This window comes from Rhizomucor pusillus (assembly GCF_041956525.1).
Source record: "Rhizomucor pusillus strain CBS 183.67 unplaced genomic scaffold VTP01scaffold_3, whole genome shotgun sequence".
In the NCBI taxonomy this organism is placed as follows: domain Eukaryota; kingdom Fungi; phylum Mucoromycota; class Mucoromycetes; order Mucorales; family Lichtheimiaceae; genus Rhizomucor; species Rhizomucor pusillus.
In genome coordinates, this window is record NW_027192145.1 from 2,097,852 (window position 1) to 2,114,394 (window position 16,543).

The window sequence follows — 16,543 nt, forward strand, 5'->3', positions numbered from 1 at the left end:
CTCTCTCTCTCTCTCTCTCTCCTTTTTTTTTTTGCACTAGTCCTCATGTCGATCAAGCTTTTCCATAGTTGTACGTGATTGGAGACATTGTGTCATGAATGCGCCAGACTTTACCATTGTCGAAATATCGTCACTAGCTCAAATGGCTAAGCCAGAATATAATGCTATTGAGCCTATAGAAAGGGGAGCAGATCACGTTAATAAAAAATCGCACATACCAGTCATTTAGATTTTATGCCCCATTTCTCTTTGTCCACAATTGGGTAAATGCAATATCCTAGAGAGACAGAGTGAGACAAAAGAACAGGCCAATTTCATATTTGGGTCACCTGAAGCGCATTATGCAAAGGGTGCGCCGGGCAGTTGCAAAACAAAATAACAATCATGCAATGCAGGCTCCACTTCGGAGCCTGCATTGCTTTTTCTCACCATCCCTTCATCGTGCCGCCACCACCACCACCGTTATTCTTCTTTTTTTTCCCTTTTCCCTTGTCTACTCCCCTTTTTTTCCTGAAAACACCTTTTCCTCTTCGTTGAAACATGACAGCGCATAGAATCGGATCTCCTTACCGTCCAGGCTCGCCTGCCGGGCGACCCCAGTCATCCTCCTCCTTGCACACCAAGGTCGAGGAGGAGCTTCACGAAATGGCTGGCATCGACTACGACAAGGTGACCATCAAGCACAACCCATCCGTGCCCGTGCTGTACGAGGAGGCCTTGACGCACGAAGTTGGCACTGTGATTTCGTCGGCCGGAGCACTCTGCTCCTATTCCGGAAAGAAGACAGGACGAAGTCCCAAAGACAAGCGCATCGTCGAAGAGGAGACTTCCGCCAAGGATGTCTGGGTAAGCGTCATCCTCTCGACACTGCTGTTTCGCGCTAGTACTAATATTACCGCAGTGGGGTCCTGTGAACATGAAAATGGATGAGCGCGTGTTCTTGATCAACCGTGAACGTGCGATCGATTACTTGAACACTCACCCGAGACTCTATGTGTTTGACGGCTTTGCCGGCTGGGATCCCAAGTATCGCAAAAAGATCCGGGTGATTGCTTCTCGAGCATACCATATTCTGTTTATGCGAAACATGCTCATCCGCCCGACTGAGGAAGAACTGGAGAATTTCGGTACGCCCGATTTCACAATCTTTAACGCGGGTGAATTCCCAGGTAATAAAAGTTATAACAACAAAGGAGGAGCAATTTTGTCCTGTCTAAACCATGTTGTACACAGCTAATCGGTACACGACCGGAATGACTTCCACTACTTCTGTATCTGTCAACTTTAAGCGCCATGAAATGGTGATTCTCGGCACGGAATATGCCGGAGAGATGAAGAAAGGAGTAAGGGCTCTTTGTAGTTGTGACGGAGGAGGAGGAGGCGTACGTTGTTATTGACACGTAAATATGCAATGTGTATCGCAGATCTTTACAGTGATGCATTACCTTATGCCAAAAGCCGGCGTGCTTTCCTTGCATTCGTCGGCCAACGAAGGCGAAAAGGGCGATGTTTCCCTTTTCTTTGGTCTATCCGGTAAGATCATGTCCGGTGCTGTTCTATATTTAACCTGTCAACTAAGAGCTTGCGGGGCAGGAACCGGCAAGACCACCTTGAGTGCCGATCCTAAGCGCCGTCTTATTGGCGACGACGAGCACTGCTGGAGCGACGATGGTATTTTCAACATTGAAGGAGGCTGCTATGCAAAGTGCATCGACCTGTCTGCAGAGAAGGAACCCGAGATCTTCAATGCTATTCGTTTCGGCTCTGTTCTAGAAAACGTCGTCCTGAACGAGGACTCGCGCGTCGTCGATTACTCTGATGACTTTTTGACGGAGAACACACGCTGTGCTTATCCCATCGGTAAGTTTACATGGATATCTGGGTTGTTTCTTTTTTATTTACGGTTCTTCAGACTATATTCCCAACGCCAAAATCCCCTGCATCGGCGGACACCCAAAGAACCTGATCTTGCTCACATGTGACGCTTTTGGCGTTATTCCACCTGTCTCGAAGCTGACCCCTGACCAGGTCATGTACCACTTCATTTCTGGCTACACCACCAAGGTTGCCGGCACTGAGGATGGAATCGAGGAGCCTACGCCTACCTTTAGCGCATGCTTCGGCGCACCCTTCTTGGTGCTCCATCCACAACGCTATGCAACCATGTTGGCTGAAAAGATGAGCAAGCACAAGGCTGACGCATGGTTGATCAACACTGGATGGATCGGTGGCAAGGCTGGCGTTGTCAAGCGCTGCCCACTAAAGTACACCCGTCTTATTTTGGACGCTATCCACAGCGGTGAACTGGCCAACGCGCAGTTTGAGACTTACGAAGTCTTCAACATTGCTATTCCCAAGCACGTGCCTGGCGTTCCCTCCGAAATCCTGCATCCTCGCAAGGCATGGCAAGGTGAAGCTGCAGAGTTTGATGACTCGCTCAAAAGGGTCGCTTCCATGTTCCAAGAAAACTTCAAGGCATACGAGGACGGTGCTACGACTGAAACCCGTCAAGCAGGACCTCATCTGTAAAAGAAACAAGCAAAAGGACCAATCAACGGCAACTAAAACAAAAAAGCTTCATAAAAAAAGACGGTATATTTTCTGTTTGGTTTAAAAAGCCATACAAATCCAGTTGATCCTTTTCTATTGAGGAGGAATGCCGAGTGCAGTAAGCGTGTTACCAACCAATATCAAACTTCCGGTTGTTAGGACTTGCACGCGCTGCATGCTCGATGATTTTGTGTAGTCCACAATCCACTCTACAGCATCTTCGATGCTGCCTACAACGTGTACATTCTCGGATGGGAAGGAAGGTTTCCGTTCTTTCCAGGTTTTGGCAAGTGTCTGTTGCATAGCTGCCACATCTTCTGCAGACACAGTCTTGTTTGTGCTGTCAGCGGTGTAGCCTTTGCGGAATGTAACGTTGGTTGTGAAAATAACATGGTCGAAACCAACAGGTATCCGTGCAATGACGTCCAAAAGACGTGGGCCATCACGTCCATTGGTGCAATTGAAAATCAATACGCGAGATATATCATTTTCATCCTTTGCAACACTCTCTTGGAACCAATCGGCGCAAACTTGTAAACTTTCTACAGTGTGTGCTCCATCCAGGAACCATGTCACGTCTTTGTTCACTTGGTCTGCATACTTTGTAGCGTTGATGTTGAGTATCTGCCCACGGCCAGGCCATACAACACGCTCTAATCCTGGGCGGAATTCTTGCGGCACGGGTTCCTTAAGCTCTACATTGCGGCAGCGTGCAAGCCAGGCACGGCATAGTTCAATAGCAACAAGTGCATTGTATTTCTGGTGTACTCCCGCCAAACCTGCGTTGTGTCAGTCTAAAGACTATGTCTTTACATTCGACCTTTTCACTTGCCAATTTTTATGTCCTTGAGATTTTCCACTTGGTCATCTCGCAGAATGGTCAACGGAGCATTCTTTTCCTTTGCTCGTTCTTCAATGACCTTCAATGCCTCGGGAGGCTGTTCGATGGCAAATGCAGGCACATTTGGCTTGATAATACCAGCCTTATGCCATGCAATTTTGTCAATTGTATCACCTAGTACGTTGACGTGATCCAGACCAAGCGCCGTAATACCACATGCAACCGGCTTTTCGATAACATTGGTCGAATCATACTCGCCGCCTATACCGACTTCCAAGATAACAACATCCACCTGAAGCACATCATCGTTAGCGGTCGCATTGAAGCCATTATACTCTCTTTCTCACACACACACCTTTTCCTGCAAAAAGACATGGAACGCCAAGAGTGTCAAGTATCTAAAGTAGGTAGGCTTATCGGGATGTTCTCTTGTAGCTCGCAGCAGTTCTCGCGCATCCTACGCAAAGAAAAAAAATTAGACTATGCTTGCATACATGTGGCATATCCTCAAACTTGTTTTACTTGGGAATCCAAAGCTTGCAGGGCTTCAGGTTTGGTTTCCTCCAAACGCTCCCAGACTTGCTGAGAATATTTGGCAAACAATTCTTCGCTCAGCGGCTCGCCGTTAATGCGAATACGTTCCCGCATCGCCACCAAATGCGGCGACGTGAACAGACCGGTCCGAATGGGCTTATCGGTAGGAAAATGCTTCAAGATCGACTGCGTCAAAGCACACGTGGATCCTTTGCCCTTGGTGCCCGTCACGTGGATGATATTGAGCTTATCGAAATCTCGCGGCTATGCAAAAGAATACTAAGTGCCAAGACACCGCATGGAGTTTTCCTCTGTCTCGATAAGAGCCGCTGCTGCCTCCACCTTCCCATTCCCTTCCTTCGTGTCTACTGATAAGTACCTCATATCCAATACGCTTTAGATAACCTCTCATTTCCGGCAAGCTGCGCTCGTTCATTCGAGGACCCGCTTTACGCAACATGTCGAGGACAGAGGCATTTGTCTGCAACGAGATGATCTTGTCCACTGCGTCCTATCAAACATGGTTCAACAGCGTGTCGGGTAGCATGGGCAAACGCGAGGAGTTACGATGCAGACCTTGTAACTGGCCGCCATGGTGGTGCTGCTGCTGTAAGGTGCAAAGCTGTGTCGCGACCTTGAAAAAATGCGAAGCATCACTTTCCATTTTCAAACTTCTTGACTGGAAGTCAAAAAATTGATTGATCTTGATCTGCCCGCTGTCCCCCGTCCCAAAGCATTAACTCCATTTAGATCAATTGGGGATCAACAAAATGGTCATAGGCAAAATATATACATATTCAAAGATATTACATCGAGGATAAGCATGGAACGGATAAGTAGCAATAGCCAACGTGCATCCGTCCTCTACAATGACGATTAACTATATATTAGAGAATGCATCCGATATCTACAATTCGGATGTACATTTTCAAACTTCGTAGTTGACGCGTGCTTTTTGTCGCTTGCTGCGTGGAGCCGTGAGCGATCCAATTTCAAATTTGAAGTGCTTCTCCTCATATCTGCTAAGGCATTGACGGCAAACGAATGACACACGCCTGAAAAGAGATAAAATGTAATCAGTTAAATATGATCAAATAGAAAGAAAAAACTCATGGTGCCAACTTACGAAGACGGATAGTTTCTGACAGCGGGACGAACGCATCCACAGTGGAATGATGTGTGACAATCGGCACATTGGATAATTACTCGCGGATCCCATGTGTTGCCTTTGCCAGTGTACCCTGGTTCCCGAAGATGCTTGGTGGCCTCCAAGTTTTGCATATACTCCTCCGATAAATTCAGAACTTCATAAATGGTTTCTTGCAGCATCTTGCGTTGTCTACATTCGCTGCACATTGCGACTTGTGCAGGCTCGGACTTGCCACTCTGGGCATCCATGGAAGGTTTAAGTGTTGGTTCCTGTTCCGTTGCGTACTGCCGCTTTGTTTCGGGTTCAACCGGCGCTTTTTTAAGCTTTTTCTTCTTTCTGTGGGTATTATATGCTCCCGGTCGGGTTTCCTTTTCTTAAACAGCGCGTTTTCCCGGCACGTTTCGTGCTTCTTCTTGGATTGGTGTGCGCTGACGTGTTGGTAAAGATGTAACAAAGCTTTTGTTTCGCTCACTCAATTGGGATAGCAGTTTGCCTTCCATTTGCAAACGTTTGACGGTAAACCGTGCAGTATCCAATTCGTGGGTAAGAGCTTCGGCGCTTTTCTCTTTCGCCTTTTCTTTTTTCTGCAAAGAGCGCCATGCAGCTTGAGCGTCCCGCAGTTCCCGCTGACAGTTTGTACACTCTGTCTCTATTACCCATTGTAATTTTCGGCTATATCGATCAAAGTCTTCCTCACGTATGCCGTTCTCGTCGCTGCAGCCCAAGTCGTGGAAAGCCTCTAGCCAAAGTTGCCGGCATTTCAGCTTGCCTTCAAAACCTCGGATCTTGAATTTGAGATATTGGTCTCGCTTGTCAACCCAATTCTCCCATGAACTGTATCGCCACTCTTCAGAGTTCCACTGTCGCCATTCTAGCCCTCGTTTGTCATGCTCAATGCAAAGCATGGATTTGCTGACGTATCGGCTTTTCAAAGAGCGTACTTTAGACCGCAAGTAACATGGACTGACCTTTTGCAGTCAGCTTTATCACAGTGTATGCAAGCATCGTACTCTGCTGCAATGTAATTTTCGCACAAGAAGCAATGCTAATGTATCAATGTTAGAAAGGGGGAAAACTATTTTATACACTGTCATTTATCTTACCGAGCTCCATGCCTTGCTTGTGGTCTTTTTCAGATCAAACTCTGAAGATGTAGAGGTGGAGGCATCCGTCAGATGTATTCCGCAGGCTGCGTGAACCCAAAAATACCCAAATTTCGGATCTTTCAGTCGCCAAAAAGCTCCTTGAGGATTTGGACAAAGTATACACACCTGCGAATGAATAGTTAGAAATCATCACCTGTATACGCTGCACCTTGCATCCAAAGTTACTCACTACGATTTCTTCAGATTTTTCACTCTGCAGTCTACACCGCGCACAGTACCATACTTCATCTGGGCCAGGAACACGTTCCATACCATAGCAGCCTAGGAAGAAAGAAAAGAGAGCTCGGTATAGAATTGAAGTTGTCGTTTGCTATCTATTTATACGTACTTCGATGTACAATAACTTCGCACCCGGTTCCATCGCAGTGAATGAGTTGATCATCCGCTTCGCTATCGTTGTTGTAACATACGCAGCAGATCCTTGGATTATCCTTTTTCTACAACCGTGACATTAAGTTAAATTGCGCTAACGTTTGTAAATGAGAACTATCCATATATTTACCCAGTCTAGTATCCATTCTTGGAACTCATCTGAGGCTTCCGGCAGATCGTCATCCGGTATCTCTTCATCCTCGACAGGCGATGAGTTTCTTCGATTCCTTCCGCTTCCGTGGCAGATTTAAGAAGATAATCGTCGTCGTAGTTTTCGCGAAGAAAGCGTCGTTTCTTGATCTTGATTGGGGACGGAAACGTCTCAAAAAGCGTTCCGTAATGTTCTATGATCCCATCCATCCATTTCTGCCGCGCTCTTACACTTGGATTGCTGGTATCGTTGGAGGGACTTCATTGAGAGTTAGCATGCATAGCTAATACATTGACAATGTATGGTACATTTACCATTAACTGCGGGTGGATTGTGCTCAAAGTTGGGATGTTCCTGGACGTTAACGGCTGGTATCTTTTCACTTTGTGGTAGACGATTAGGAGTGATATCCGTAGAGTTTTCATTTTGAGAGATTAGATATGATACAGAAGAGCCAAAAGCGTTTGCTACTGCCGCGTTGTCGTTGCTGTTGTCATTGTTTAGAGGTATGTTCATTGAATGCGAACTATGTGGTGTTGGAGTGGTTTCTGCAGGCGGTACCGATGTTGTCACCCACGTGGTAAGGTGAGTTCGTTACCTGTTGACCCGAATGATCTTTCCCTTTGAATCCATGGTCCTTGTGGTAGTGGAAAGGGAAGCTGCCTTGCCAAATAATACTGTTGCGTTATTTGTATTCGAGGCTGTGTCTGCGTATACGATTGCGAATTCTGCTGCTGGGAATCATTGGTGTGCAAAAGGGTTGTGAGGGCCGTGGTTGTTACCTGTGTATTCCGAGGATGCGGTTGTTGGCGCGAGCTGCTTGTGACAGCAGTGCTTGTTGTCTGGGTATCCTCAAATTCTGTCAATGATGATTGTGAACGCAGACAGGTGCCCTGTTGTGGTCTGATTTATGCTGTGTCTTTCCTTGGTGAGAATATCATGCCCGATGTCGGCTGCTTCTGGTTTTGCTTTGCTTTTTCTTTGACTGCAGCCTCCACTTTCTGAACTGCATTTGCTGTGGTGTTTTGAGCCAAGTGAGTACGCCACTATTGACAACATTCCGGTTGCGTTTCGGTGCTGGAGGCGTAGGTGCTTGCGAAGAAAGAATAGGAGTAGGAGAAGGAGAGGCTGCACCTGCTGGTGATCGCGTCCCCGAATTCACGTTGTTGATCGCGTGTGGAATGACTATCGGCCACCGATTACGAGTTTTGGACGTTTGCGCCATACATTTATGATAGGGATCTATTTCCGTGAAGAAAAGCGAAGATTGGTTTCGCAGAAACTGATGTGTTGCCGAAACCGCTCACATCGAGTCCGCTCTGCCAAACAAGGAGTTGCCCTGCAAATCCACAAGCTCGGATGCTTCCCGTTTTGTGTCTCTGCGCTCCTTTCGACAGCGCCAGAACACACCTTAGAGTTAAGCATTGAACTTGCAGCAATGGATAGATACCTTTATGCCCGAATAGTCAATGTCTACGTGCACAATGCAAAAAGAAGTAAGTTTCCTAGTCGCACCCAAATTATTGGACAAACGCGCCACATGCTACGAGAGAGTAGCTTCGATGTTACTTCCAAAATGATGCTGAATATATGTTTTCGATGTAGATAAAAAGTATCATTTAAAACGACTCAAAAACTGTACCGCGCCGTGAAACCACCCACATGCATGCATATTCAAAATTTTCCACACATCGCTTTGTGTCCACGAAATGGCAGGAATCCCTGCCCCCCTTTTCTCACCTTTTTATGGATACAGTCACAGAGACGATCAAGAGCATAAACAAGAATCTGGAGTTATTTAAATGCGCAAACGACAAAAGTGCCCGATGCAGAACTAGAAGCAAATGCCTATGAGCACCCGTCATCTCCATTGCTCTCTTTGGCTTATCTAGTCGAGCCTTATTCTCCCGCCACAGCCTCTCACGACTATAAATATATCTATCTGTCACGCAGGAGGTGTGAATTGATTGTGCAGGTTTTCCGATCTAATTATTCACGTATATTTGAGTATGACACGATGCCAAGAGCGGTCATTGTTATGCAGCAGCAAAGTTCTTTGTACTTATCATAGAGTTCAATTTTGCAACTAACTCTTTCAACTACCATCATTTTGGAAACTCAATCAAATTGTTTTAATCCATTCTCGTTCTCTTAATAGCAAAACAATGCTTAGACAGAAAATGTTTCCAACGGCGCGTTTTACAATGTACTGCGGAACAAATGCGTCGCATTTCAGCCACTTTTGGGTATATCAGGCACCTGAGTGTGGAACTGCGGCAACTTTTCGACCATGGCTTTAGCATTGATACGCAGTGCCGTTCCTGAGGCCGATGACACCATTGTCGAATACATTGACGGTTATCTGAAGGAAAACGACGACGGCGAAGACGGTATTGCAGACTTTGTAAAGCCGATCTTGCTCGATGCTGGAGGCGCCGAGGAAAAGATCGACAAGTTGTGCGAGCAGTTGACCGAAATGTTTGCCCAAAAGAAGGGCCCGAGTGGAAAAGAAACGACACGCAAGCTTGACCAAGCAATTACGATCGGTCAGCAATCGAACGTTTCGGCTACAACGCGTTTGGGTGCTGGCAGCGTTGAACTCGACCACGTTTCTGGTCGTCGTGTCCAGTCGCAGGTGGACCAGGAAAAGCTTCGGAAAGCCGAGCAAAAGATTGCTAGCAAAATGGCGAAGCGTCAGGCAAAGACGAACATGCGAGTCGAATATGAAGCCTCGAAGCTGCTTAACGAGCAGAAGGCTTTGCAAGAAGAGTACAAGCTGTACAACCCCATCCTTGACTACACATCGACCAAGGGAAAGAGTAAAGACATCAAGATTGAAAACTTTGATATTTCCTTTGCTGGTCGTCGTATCTTGACGGACGCTGACTTGACGCTCGCTTACGGCCGTCGTTACGGTGTGGTCGGTAAGAATGGTATCGGTAAATCGACTTTGCTTCGTGCTATAGCCAGACGTGAGGTGAACGTACCAACGCATATCTCCGTGCTCTATGTGGAACAGGAGGTAAGTTTTCTACCGGGCTGCTTCAATCAGGAAGCAAATACTCATTCATACGTGGTTTGTAGGTTGTTGGAGACGACACTCCTGCTATTGAAATGGTGCTCCGAGCCGATGTTTGGCGAGAGCATTTGCTGGAGAAGGAACGTGATTTGACGAACCGTATCAACGAAATCGACTCGAACCTTGAAAGCGACGAGTTTTCAAAGGATGAAAAGGATGCCTTGTCGCAACAAAAGGATAAACTGTCCACTGAGCTCAAGGAGATCTTTGGCAAGTTGCAGGATATCGAGAGCGACAAGGCCGAATCCAAGTGAGTGACCTGCAGCACTTTACTGCTTTCTTTGATATGGAATGTTAAATCATTATCACACATTTCAATTTAAAGGGCTGCTGCGATCTTGTCCGGTCTTGGTTTCCCTGCTGCTGACCAAAAGCGACCCACAAAGGAGTTCTCTGGTGGTTGGAGAATGAGAATTTCTCTTGCACGTGCATTGTTCTGCCGCCCAGACGTTCTTATGCTTGACGAACCTGATAACATGTTGGATGTAAGTGTTTCTTTCATCTGAGTCGTACGAACGTCGATCACTAAAACTGCAATAGATACCAGCCATTGTATGGCTCGAAAGATATTTGCAAACCTGGCCAAATACCTTACTGGTCGTTTCTCACGATCGAGGTGAGTAAAAAACGATCTTTATTTAACCGCATATATCTAACTTGTATTTAGAATTCTTGGACGAGGTTGCAACTGATATATTGTACATGCACTCTGAAAAGCTCGACTACTACAAGGGCAACTTTACCCAGTTCTATGCAACCAAGGAAGAACGACGAATAAATCAACAGCGCGAATACGAGAATCAGATGGAATACCGCAAACATCTGCAAGAATTCATTGATCGCTGGCGATATAATGCAAAGAGGGCACCGCAGGCACAATCCCGCATTAAAATTCTTGAAAAACTGCCAGTTTTGGAGCCTCCAGAGGACGAGAAGCTGGTTACATTCCAGTTTGCTGACCCTGACAGCATATCTCCACCCATTCTTCAAATGAACGAGGTTACCTTTGGCTACGACCCAAAGAAACCAATTATCCGCAACGTCAACCTGGATGTCCGATTGGAATCGCGTGTGGCGGTCGTTGGACCTAACGGTGCTGGTAAATCGACCCTGCTGAAGCTTCTCACAGAACAAGTCAAACCGCAGAGCGGTGAAGTTAACCGCAACGGACGACTGCGGATCGCATACTTTACGCAACACCACATTGATCAGTTGGATTTGACAAAGTCAGCTGTCGCATTTATGGCTGAAAAGTTTCCCGGCAAATCCGAAGAAGAATACAGAAGACATCTTGGTTCGTTTGGTATTACAGGCATGGTCGGTCTGCAGGTTATGAAGACACTATCTGGTGGTCAAAAGTCTCGGGTCGCTTTTGCTTGCTTGAGTTTACAACGCCCGCATATCTTGGTGCTTGATGAGGCAAGTAAAAAAAAGGAAAAAAACCAGAAGAGCAAGACCGCGTAATCTAAACCTGTTTGCAATGTAGCCTACGAACCATCTGGATATGGAATCTATTGATGCTCTTCAGAGTGCACTTGAGCGCTTTAAAGGCGGTGTGATCACTGTATCTCACGACGAGCGGTTCATCAGCACTGTATGTAATGAGATTTGGATATGTGAAGGAGGTGTTCTCAACAAGTTCAGCGGCACCATTAAGGACTACAAGGTAAAACTTGTTTAAAGCTTTGCACGTAGCAACAGCTAACCTGTTTATTTCTGCAAAGAATTTGATCTGTCCCAAGGACCAACCTTAAGATCAAGAGAACTTGAAACAATAAAGGACTCTCTTTCGATTCGTGCTGCCCCGTTGCAACTGCATTTTTCGCTAAAGTAACACAGAGGAGATACGCCCACCTTCTGCTTTCCCTAACCTTTGCCCTCAGCCCTGGATCCTTCATGAAATACCTCTTCGTTTCTGTGCCTGCATTGGGCAACAAGCAGAACACCTTCTTGAACATTCGTGGCAAACTCAGCGAGTATGCGACGACATTTGCATTTAACGTTCCAGAATTCAAAGCATGTTTCTAGCTCTGGAGTAAATCGTCATGACTCAACTGACACTGTGTCGAATAGATTGGAACACTTGACACGCTAGTTCTGCTCTCGGACGACCTTGCCAAGTACGACACGGCGTTTGAACAGTCAGTCAACAAATTGAGTGATATCCTTTCAACGCTGGTCAAGAGCGACAGGACCAACGGCCATGTTCGCGAGTACATGCTTGTCAACGACAGCAAGTAGATAATGCGTGCTTGGCTATCTGCCGAAGATTAATCACAATGACCGTACTTAGAGCCAGTGGAAGAATTTATCAGCGGTTTCCAATGGAACACAATGAAGTATCGCACCGACAAGTCTCTCCAAGAGACCACGGCCCTCTTGAATCAGGCAAGCATAAGACATGTTGGATACCTGGATTTTTTATGTAATTACTCCTTCCTTCTACGTGACAGGAAGTGAATGCCGTTGATAATATTATGAAGACCAAGCTGAATGCATACACTCAAAATCGAAACGCGCTTCAGACACTGCAACGCAGGGAGACGTAAGATCTAATGCCCCCAGTTGCGCGGCTTGCCCTAACTATATAATCTGCAGAGGCAACCTTTCGATCCGAAACCTCAACGGCGTCGTGAAAAAGGAGCAATGCGTTCTTAATTCCGAGTATCTAACGACTGTCTTTGTTGCTGTGCCTAGGTAAAACAGGATAAAAAAAAAGAAAGCAAAGCTACAACGATGGCTCACTCATTCATGCACTAGAACGTCGTACAAGGATTGGCAGAACAAGTACGAGCGATTGTCATCCATGGTAGTCCCTCGATCATCTGTGTAAGAGGCATTTTCTTCTTTCTATCTCTGCAGCAAATTAACAATGGTTTGAACAGCAAAATCGCTGAAGATGACGAATATGGACTATTTTCTGTGACCTTGTTCAAGCGCGTTGTTGACGAATTTACCCACAAGGCTCGGGAAGAAAAGTAAGCGCTTGCGCGAATAGGGAATATCGTGAATCTGACGGTTGCACCGCAGGTTCATTGTTCGCGACTTCAAGTACGACGAGGATGCGCTGCAGCAGCAAAAGCGGGAACTCGAAGAGGCTGAAGCGACGGAGCGGGAGCAACAGGCGGAACTGTTCCGGCTAGCACGAACGAACTTTGGTGAAGTATTTTCGTCGTGGATCCACCTGAAAGCGCTCCGTGTCTTTGTTGAATCAGTGCTACGATACGGACTTCCGCCGGATTTCACGGCTGTTACAATTGCTGTGAGTCACAAAATTGCCAAGACCAGCCATTTCCGAGAAACTAATGCATTTTTTGATCCAGGCCAAGCCAAAATACGAACAAAAGGTGGATGACACGTTGGTAGCTCAGTATGGACGGCTGGGTGGAGTGCATGGCCAGGCGATCAAGAAGGAAACGCAGGAGGAAATCTTGGATCACGAGCTGCAGACAGTCAATGACAATAGCTATCGACCTTATGTGCAGTTCACGCTTGAATTTGATGCGGAGAGATCTTAAAAATATCGTCGTGACAATAAAAACTCAAACAATTCTTTTCCCGCTTAACTGTTCTCTCTCTCTCCCCCTCTCAACAAAGGTGAGCACCTTTCTCGGCAACAGCCAGGATGTTTCAATCCGACATGGGTGTTGGGCCTTAAAATAAGGACACAGATTGGGCCCCGGTTCTCATGCATATCCTTTAATCTCCTTTTACCCACAACCATGCGTCGACTCATTCGCAACCTTGTTCAGAAAATGCAGCGAGCTAACATCCACGGTCCAACTGAAGGCGCTACCACGCAAACAAAAGGTGGTTTCGGTGACAAGGAAAAAGCGGTAGAGAATGTTTGGGCCCGCCAAGCCGTAAGTACCACCATGGGAGTCTTGACGACGGTGACGCCTGATATTTATACCTTGTTATCTAGGAAGCCGAGAAGATGAAAGCGCTGCGGGAGGCTCTCCGCGAGCAAAAGAAGACGACCGAGCAGCTCATTCAGCGTCTGGACGAGTTCTCAAAAAAGGAAACCCGTTAAACTCAGTGCCTTGCACAGCATATGAGATCGGTTGATTGCACATTACTCGAATTAATTGTATTAAATGTAAAGCACGAAGAGAGGGCGAAGGAATACTGGATAAGGATACTAAAAATGATGGAAAAGAGAAGAGACAAGTACCAAAAATGAAAATAATTACGAACTACTTAAGCTACGACCTCGCGTTTCTTGAAGCTCATGATGCATCCATCTTGCGGATAGATGGTAGCAAAGATACTATGTGGAGGTCACCTGTCAGTACAGTGCCCGCATGTGCATATTTCTTTGTCGTTTTCCCAACTTACGAAATGTCATCACTCTTCTCGGTGCGGTAGTGAGTCCATTCAAGTTGCAACGATGCTTGAGCAAGGATAGCCATCAAGTGCATAATAGCATATTCCTTGCCAAGACAGTGATGGGCACCGTTACCAAAGACCATGAAGTTCTTGGGAAATTTCTCGGCAGTGCCGTTGGGACCCCAGCGGTCAGGATCAAAGTTGTCAGGGTTGGGATATGCGACAGGATCGTGCAAAGCGGGATAAGTGGTGGGGATGAGCATAGCTATTGACTTGCGTGAGTTCTACAACGCCAAGTGAATATTCTTTGCTTGGCACTTACAGTTCTTCGGCACAGTGTAGTTTTCAGTCAGCTTCCAGTCGCGGGTAGTCTTGTAGGGCACTAAAAAAATGGTGGGAAAGAGCGTCAGTTTATTTACACACATAAACAAGAGACTATTCCGTCTCTTTCTCTGCTTTTTTCTTTCTTACCCATGAGCACTGGTGGTCGAAGACGAAGGATTTCCTTGACAACCTGTCGCAGATATACAGATTCCTCCATCAGTTCAAGAGTGAGTTCTTGGTTGATGTTGCCGTTGCGAAGGCGAAGCTGCTCTTCACGGATCTTTTCGAGTACGTCAGGATGGTCGGCAGTAAGCTGGAAGGCCCAAGTCAAGGCAGAGGAGGTAGCATCCTGACTGGCGAACAAGAAGGTGAGTAAAGTCAAGGCGATTTCACGGTCAGTGAATTTGCGAGGGGCAGGCTTGCCAGTCTTTTCAGCCTCCAATTCATCTTCCTGCAAGGAACGGAGCCAGGCATCCATCATAGACTTTGGTTCACCGCCCTCTGCCATACGTTTACGTCCATCTTGGATACTTTCGATGAAGTGCTTGATAATGTATTTGCGAGATTGGATAGCCTTGTATACTTTGGTGCCCGGCAAAGGAATGGGGAAGTTGACAAGTTCCAAGGCAGCGGTGATATTAAAGTACTCTTGGGAGATACGCTTTGCGACTTCATCCGACATGTAATCGCCCAAAAACACCCGTAAAGAGGATTCCATGTTGATTTCACGGAAACGAAGCTGATAAGCCTCGACCTTGCCGTCCAACGAAAGCCATTCAGCAAAGTGACGCTGGTACACCTTTTCCTGAATAGGCATGTAGATACTGCGGTGTTACACATCGATACCTGCAGTGAGTTTACATGATCCGAGAATTGTTTTGCAGCCGAATTTTCCACTACTTACCCAAGAGCGCGTCGGGTGAACAGCACATTGAGACCGCGGCGATAGTCGACGTGGGCCTTGCCGCTGAGGAAAACCCAGTTATCGGGGCACAGGATGTATTTCATGGAGTCGACAACGGTGGGCTCGGCAAAGGCAGGCGAGTTGAGGATTTTGCGGCTGAGATCGCAGGTGGATGCTATGACGACGAATCTAGCTGCGCATCAGGATATTCGGTTCTGGACTGCATGTAGCTGTCTGTGCGCATTACCTGTCAAAAACGCTGACGCAAGATAATTCGCCGCTCTTCCACTTTGCCATATAGCCCTCAAAGGTAGGGTACAACGAGTCAAAGAATGCGCCAATAATAGGGATCTTGAATCTAGGACCGGGCAGATTCTTCTTCTTGCTGAGATACCAGTACTGTTCATATGCAAACAAACCAACGACGGCCGAGCAAACGATGGCTGTGGTGGAGAGGTTTGGCTGGGCGAAGGCCGTCTTCATGAATGAAGTGACGGTGTTCTTGGCCGATTCCAAGGTACGAGGGTCCAAAATACTAGAGCTGTTGTTAGAAGATGGAGGAGAGGCGCGACAAAGACAGCGGCGATATCTACCTTGAGGAAGCCATACTACAAGTACGAGAAGAAACAAGAAAAAAAAAGACCAAAGAAAAGGATGAGTATCACAGAAATAGAGAAAATTCGCGGATATATAAGCTTTAGTGCAACCGTAGACCAGGAGAGTTTTCTTTCGCAACGCTTACAGTTATGCTCTGATCGCAATGCACGAGATGGAGGTAGCGATTGCAAACAAGTCGGAGACGGCTCTCAAGAGTTAACAAAATTCAAAGTTGGAAGGAAAAAACATGTTTTCGAGGCACGTTTTCTCGACCTATCAACAAAGAATTTGAAAGGCAGCACGTTCAAACACTCCCCGGCTCCGACCAAAGCGATTCTTTTTAGCGTGGTAGCCACGTTCTCCCTCTTGTTATCAAACTGCCCCCTGGATACGCGTAACTTTACAGCGTTGCTGGTAATAATATATCTCCAAGGCTGTCTCCTTGGATGGGCTCTATTTGACGCGACTGATTAGAGCAGTAACAAACAATTTAGGGCCTGCTGCCAGAGTGTCCGAAGATCTGTTTCACGAAAACACACTTAAAGT

General features: G+C 46.6%; 8 protein-coding genes across 8 annotated transcripts; 4 read left to right on the forward strand and 4 right to left on the reverse strand.

The window, feature by feature from the left end:
• Positions 1–540: 540 nt before the first annotated feature.
• VTP01DRAFT_7052 (uncharacterized protein) lies at positions 541–2,529 on the forward strand (the record flags this gene model as incomplete). The annotated part of the gene is made up of 6 exons (XM_069386022.1): positions 541–846; positions 902–1,169; positions 1,234–1,343; positions 1,425–1,533; positions 1,594–1,860; positions 1,913–2,529. The coding sequence occupies 6 exons, from the start codon at positions 541–543 to the stop codon at positions 2,527–2,529; spliced, it is 1,677 nt and encodes a 558-aa protein (XP_069243425.1).
• A 114-nt stretch (positions 2,530–2,643) lies between these two features.
• VTP01DRAFT_7053 (uncharacterized protein) lies at positions 2,644–4,579 on the reverse strand (the record flags this gene model as incomplete). Its single annotated transcript, XM_069386023.1, has 6 exons — positions 2,644–3,329; positions 3,383–3,683; positions 3,747–3,848; positions 3,914–4,189; positions 4,305–4,436; positions 4,502–4,579. The coding sequence occupies 6 exons, from the start codon at positions 4,577–4,579 to the stop codon at positions 2,644–2,646; spliced, it is 1,575 nt and encodes a 524-aa protein (XP_069243426.1).
• A 274-nt stretch (positions 4,580–4,853) lies between these two features.
• VTP01DRAFT_7054 (uncharacterized protein) lies at positions 4,854–5,323 on the reverse strand (the record flags this gene model as incomplete). The annotated part of the gene is made up of 2 exons (XM_069386024.1): positions 4,854–4,980; positions 5,052–5,323. 2 exons carry the CDS (start codon positions 5,321–5,323, stop codon positions 4,854–4,856), a joined length of 399 nt encoding a protein of 132 aa, XP_069243427.1.
• A 126-nt stretch (positions 5,324–5,449) lies between these two features.
• Positions 5,450–7,280, reverse strand: VTP01DRAFT_7055 (uncharacterized protein; the record flags this gene model as incomplete). The annotated part of the gene is made up of 8 exons (XM_069386025.1): positions 5,450–5,987; positions 6,044–6,120; positions 6,179–6,346; positions 6,411–6,502; positions 6,570–6,678; positions 6,744–6,840; positions 6,995–7,022; positions 7,079–7,280. The coding sequence occupies 8 exons, from the start codon at positions 7,278–7,280 to the stop codon at positions 5,450–5,452; spliced, it is 1,311 nt and encodes a 436-aa protein (XP_069243428.1).
• Positions 7,281–9,054: 1,774 nt separating this feature from the next.
• VTP01DRAFT_7056 (uncharacterized protein) lies at positions 9,055–11,597 on the forward strand (the record flags this gene model as incomplete). Its single annotated transcript, XM_069386026.1, has 7 exons — positions 9,055–9,786; positions 9,849–10,093; positions 10,169–10,328; positions 10,384–10,459; positions 10,511–11,262; positions 11,330–11,509; positions 11,568–11,597. The coding sequence occupies 7 exons, from the start codon at positions 9,055–9,057 to the stop codon at positions 11,595–11,597; spliced, it is 2,175 nt and encodes a 724-aa protein (XP_069243429.1).
• Positions 11,598–11,739: 142 nt separating this feature from the next.
• VTP01DRAFT_7057 (uncharacterized protein) lies at positions 11,740–13,361 on the forward strand (the record flags this gene model as incomplete). The annotated part of the gene is made up of 9 exons (XM_069386027.1): positions 11,740–11,859; positions 11,917–12,076; positions 12,137–12,231; positions 12,297–12,388; positions 12,442–12,540; positions 12,604–12,672; positions 12,729–12,821; positions 12,874–13,105; positions 13,167–13,361. The coding sequence occupies 9 exons, from the start codon at positions 11,740–11,742 to the stop codon at positions 13,359–13,361; spliced, it is 1,155 nt and encodes a 384-aa protein (XP_069243430.1).
• Positions 13,362–13,565: 204 nt separating this feature from the next.
• Positions 13,566–13,876, forward strand: VTP01DRAFT_7058 (uncharacterized protein; the record flags this gene model as incomplete). Its single annotated transcript, XM_069386028.1, has 2 exons — positions 13,566–13,706; positions 13,769–13,876. 2 exons carry the CDS (start codon positions 13,566–13,568, stop codon positions 13,874–13,876), a joined length of 249 nt encoding a protein of 82 aa, XP_069243431.1.
• Positions 13,877–14,043: 167 nt separating this feature from the next.
• VTP01DRAFT_7059 (uncharacterized protein) lies at positions 14,044–16,007 on the reverse strand (the record flags this gene model as incomplete). The annotated part of the gene is made up of 7 exons (XM_069386029.1): positions 14,044–14,113; positions 14,182–14,437; positions 14,495–14,554; positions 14,644–15,320; positions 15,401–15,589; positions 15,648–15,935; positions 15,994–16,007. The coding sequence occupies 7 exons, from the start codon at positions 16,005–16,007 to the stop codon at positions 14,044–14,046; spliced, it is 1,554 nt and encodes a 517-aa protein (XP_069243432.1).
• Positions 16,008–16,543: the final 536 nt, after the last annotated feature.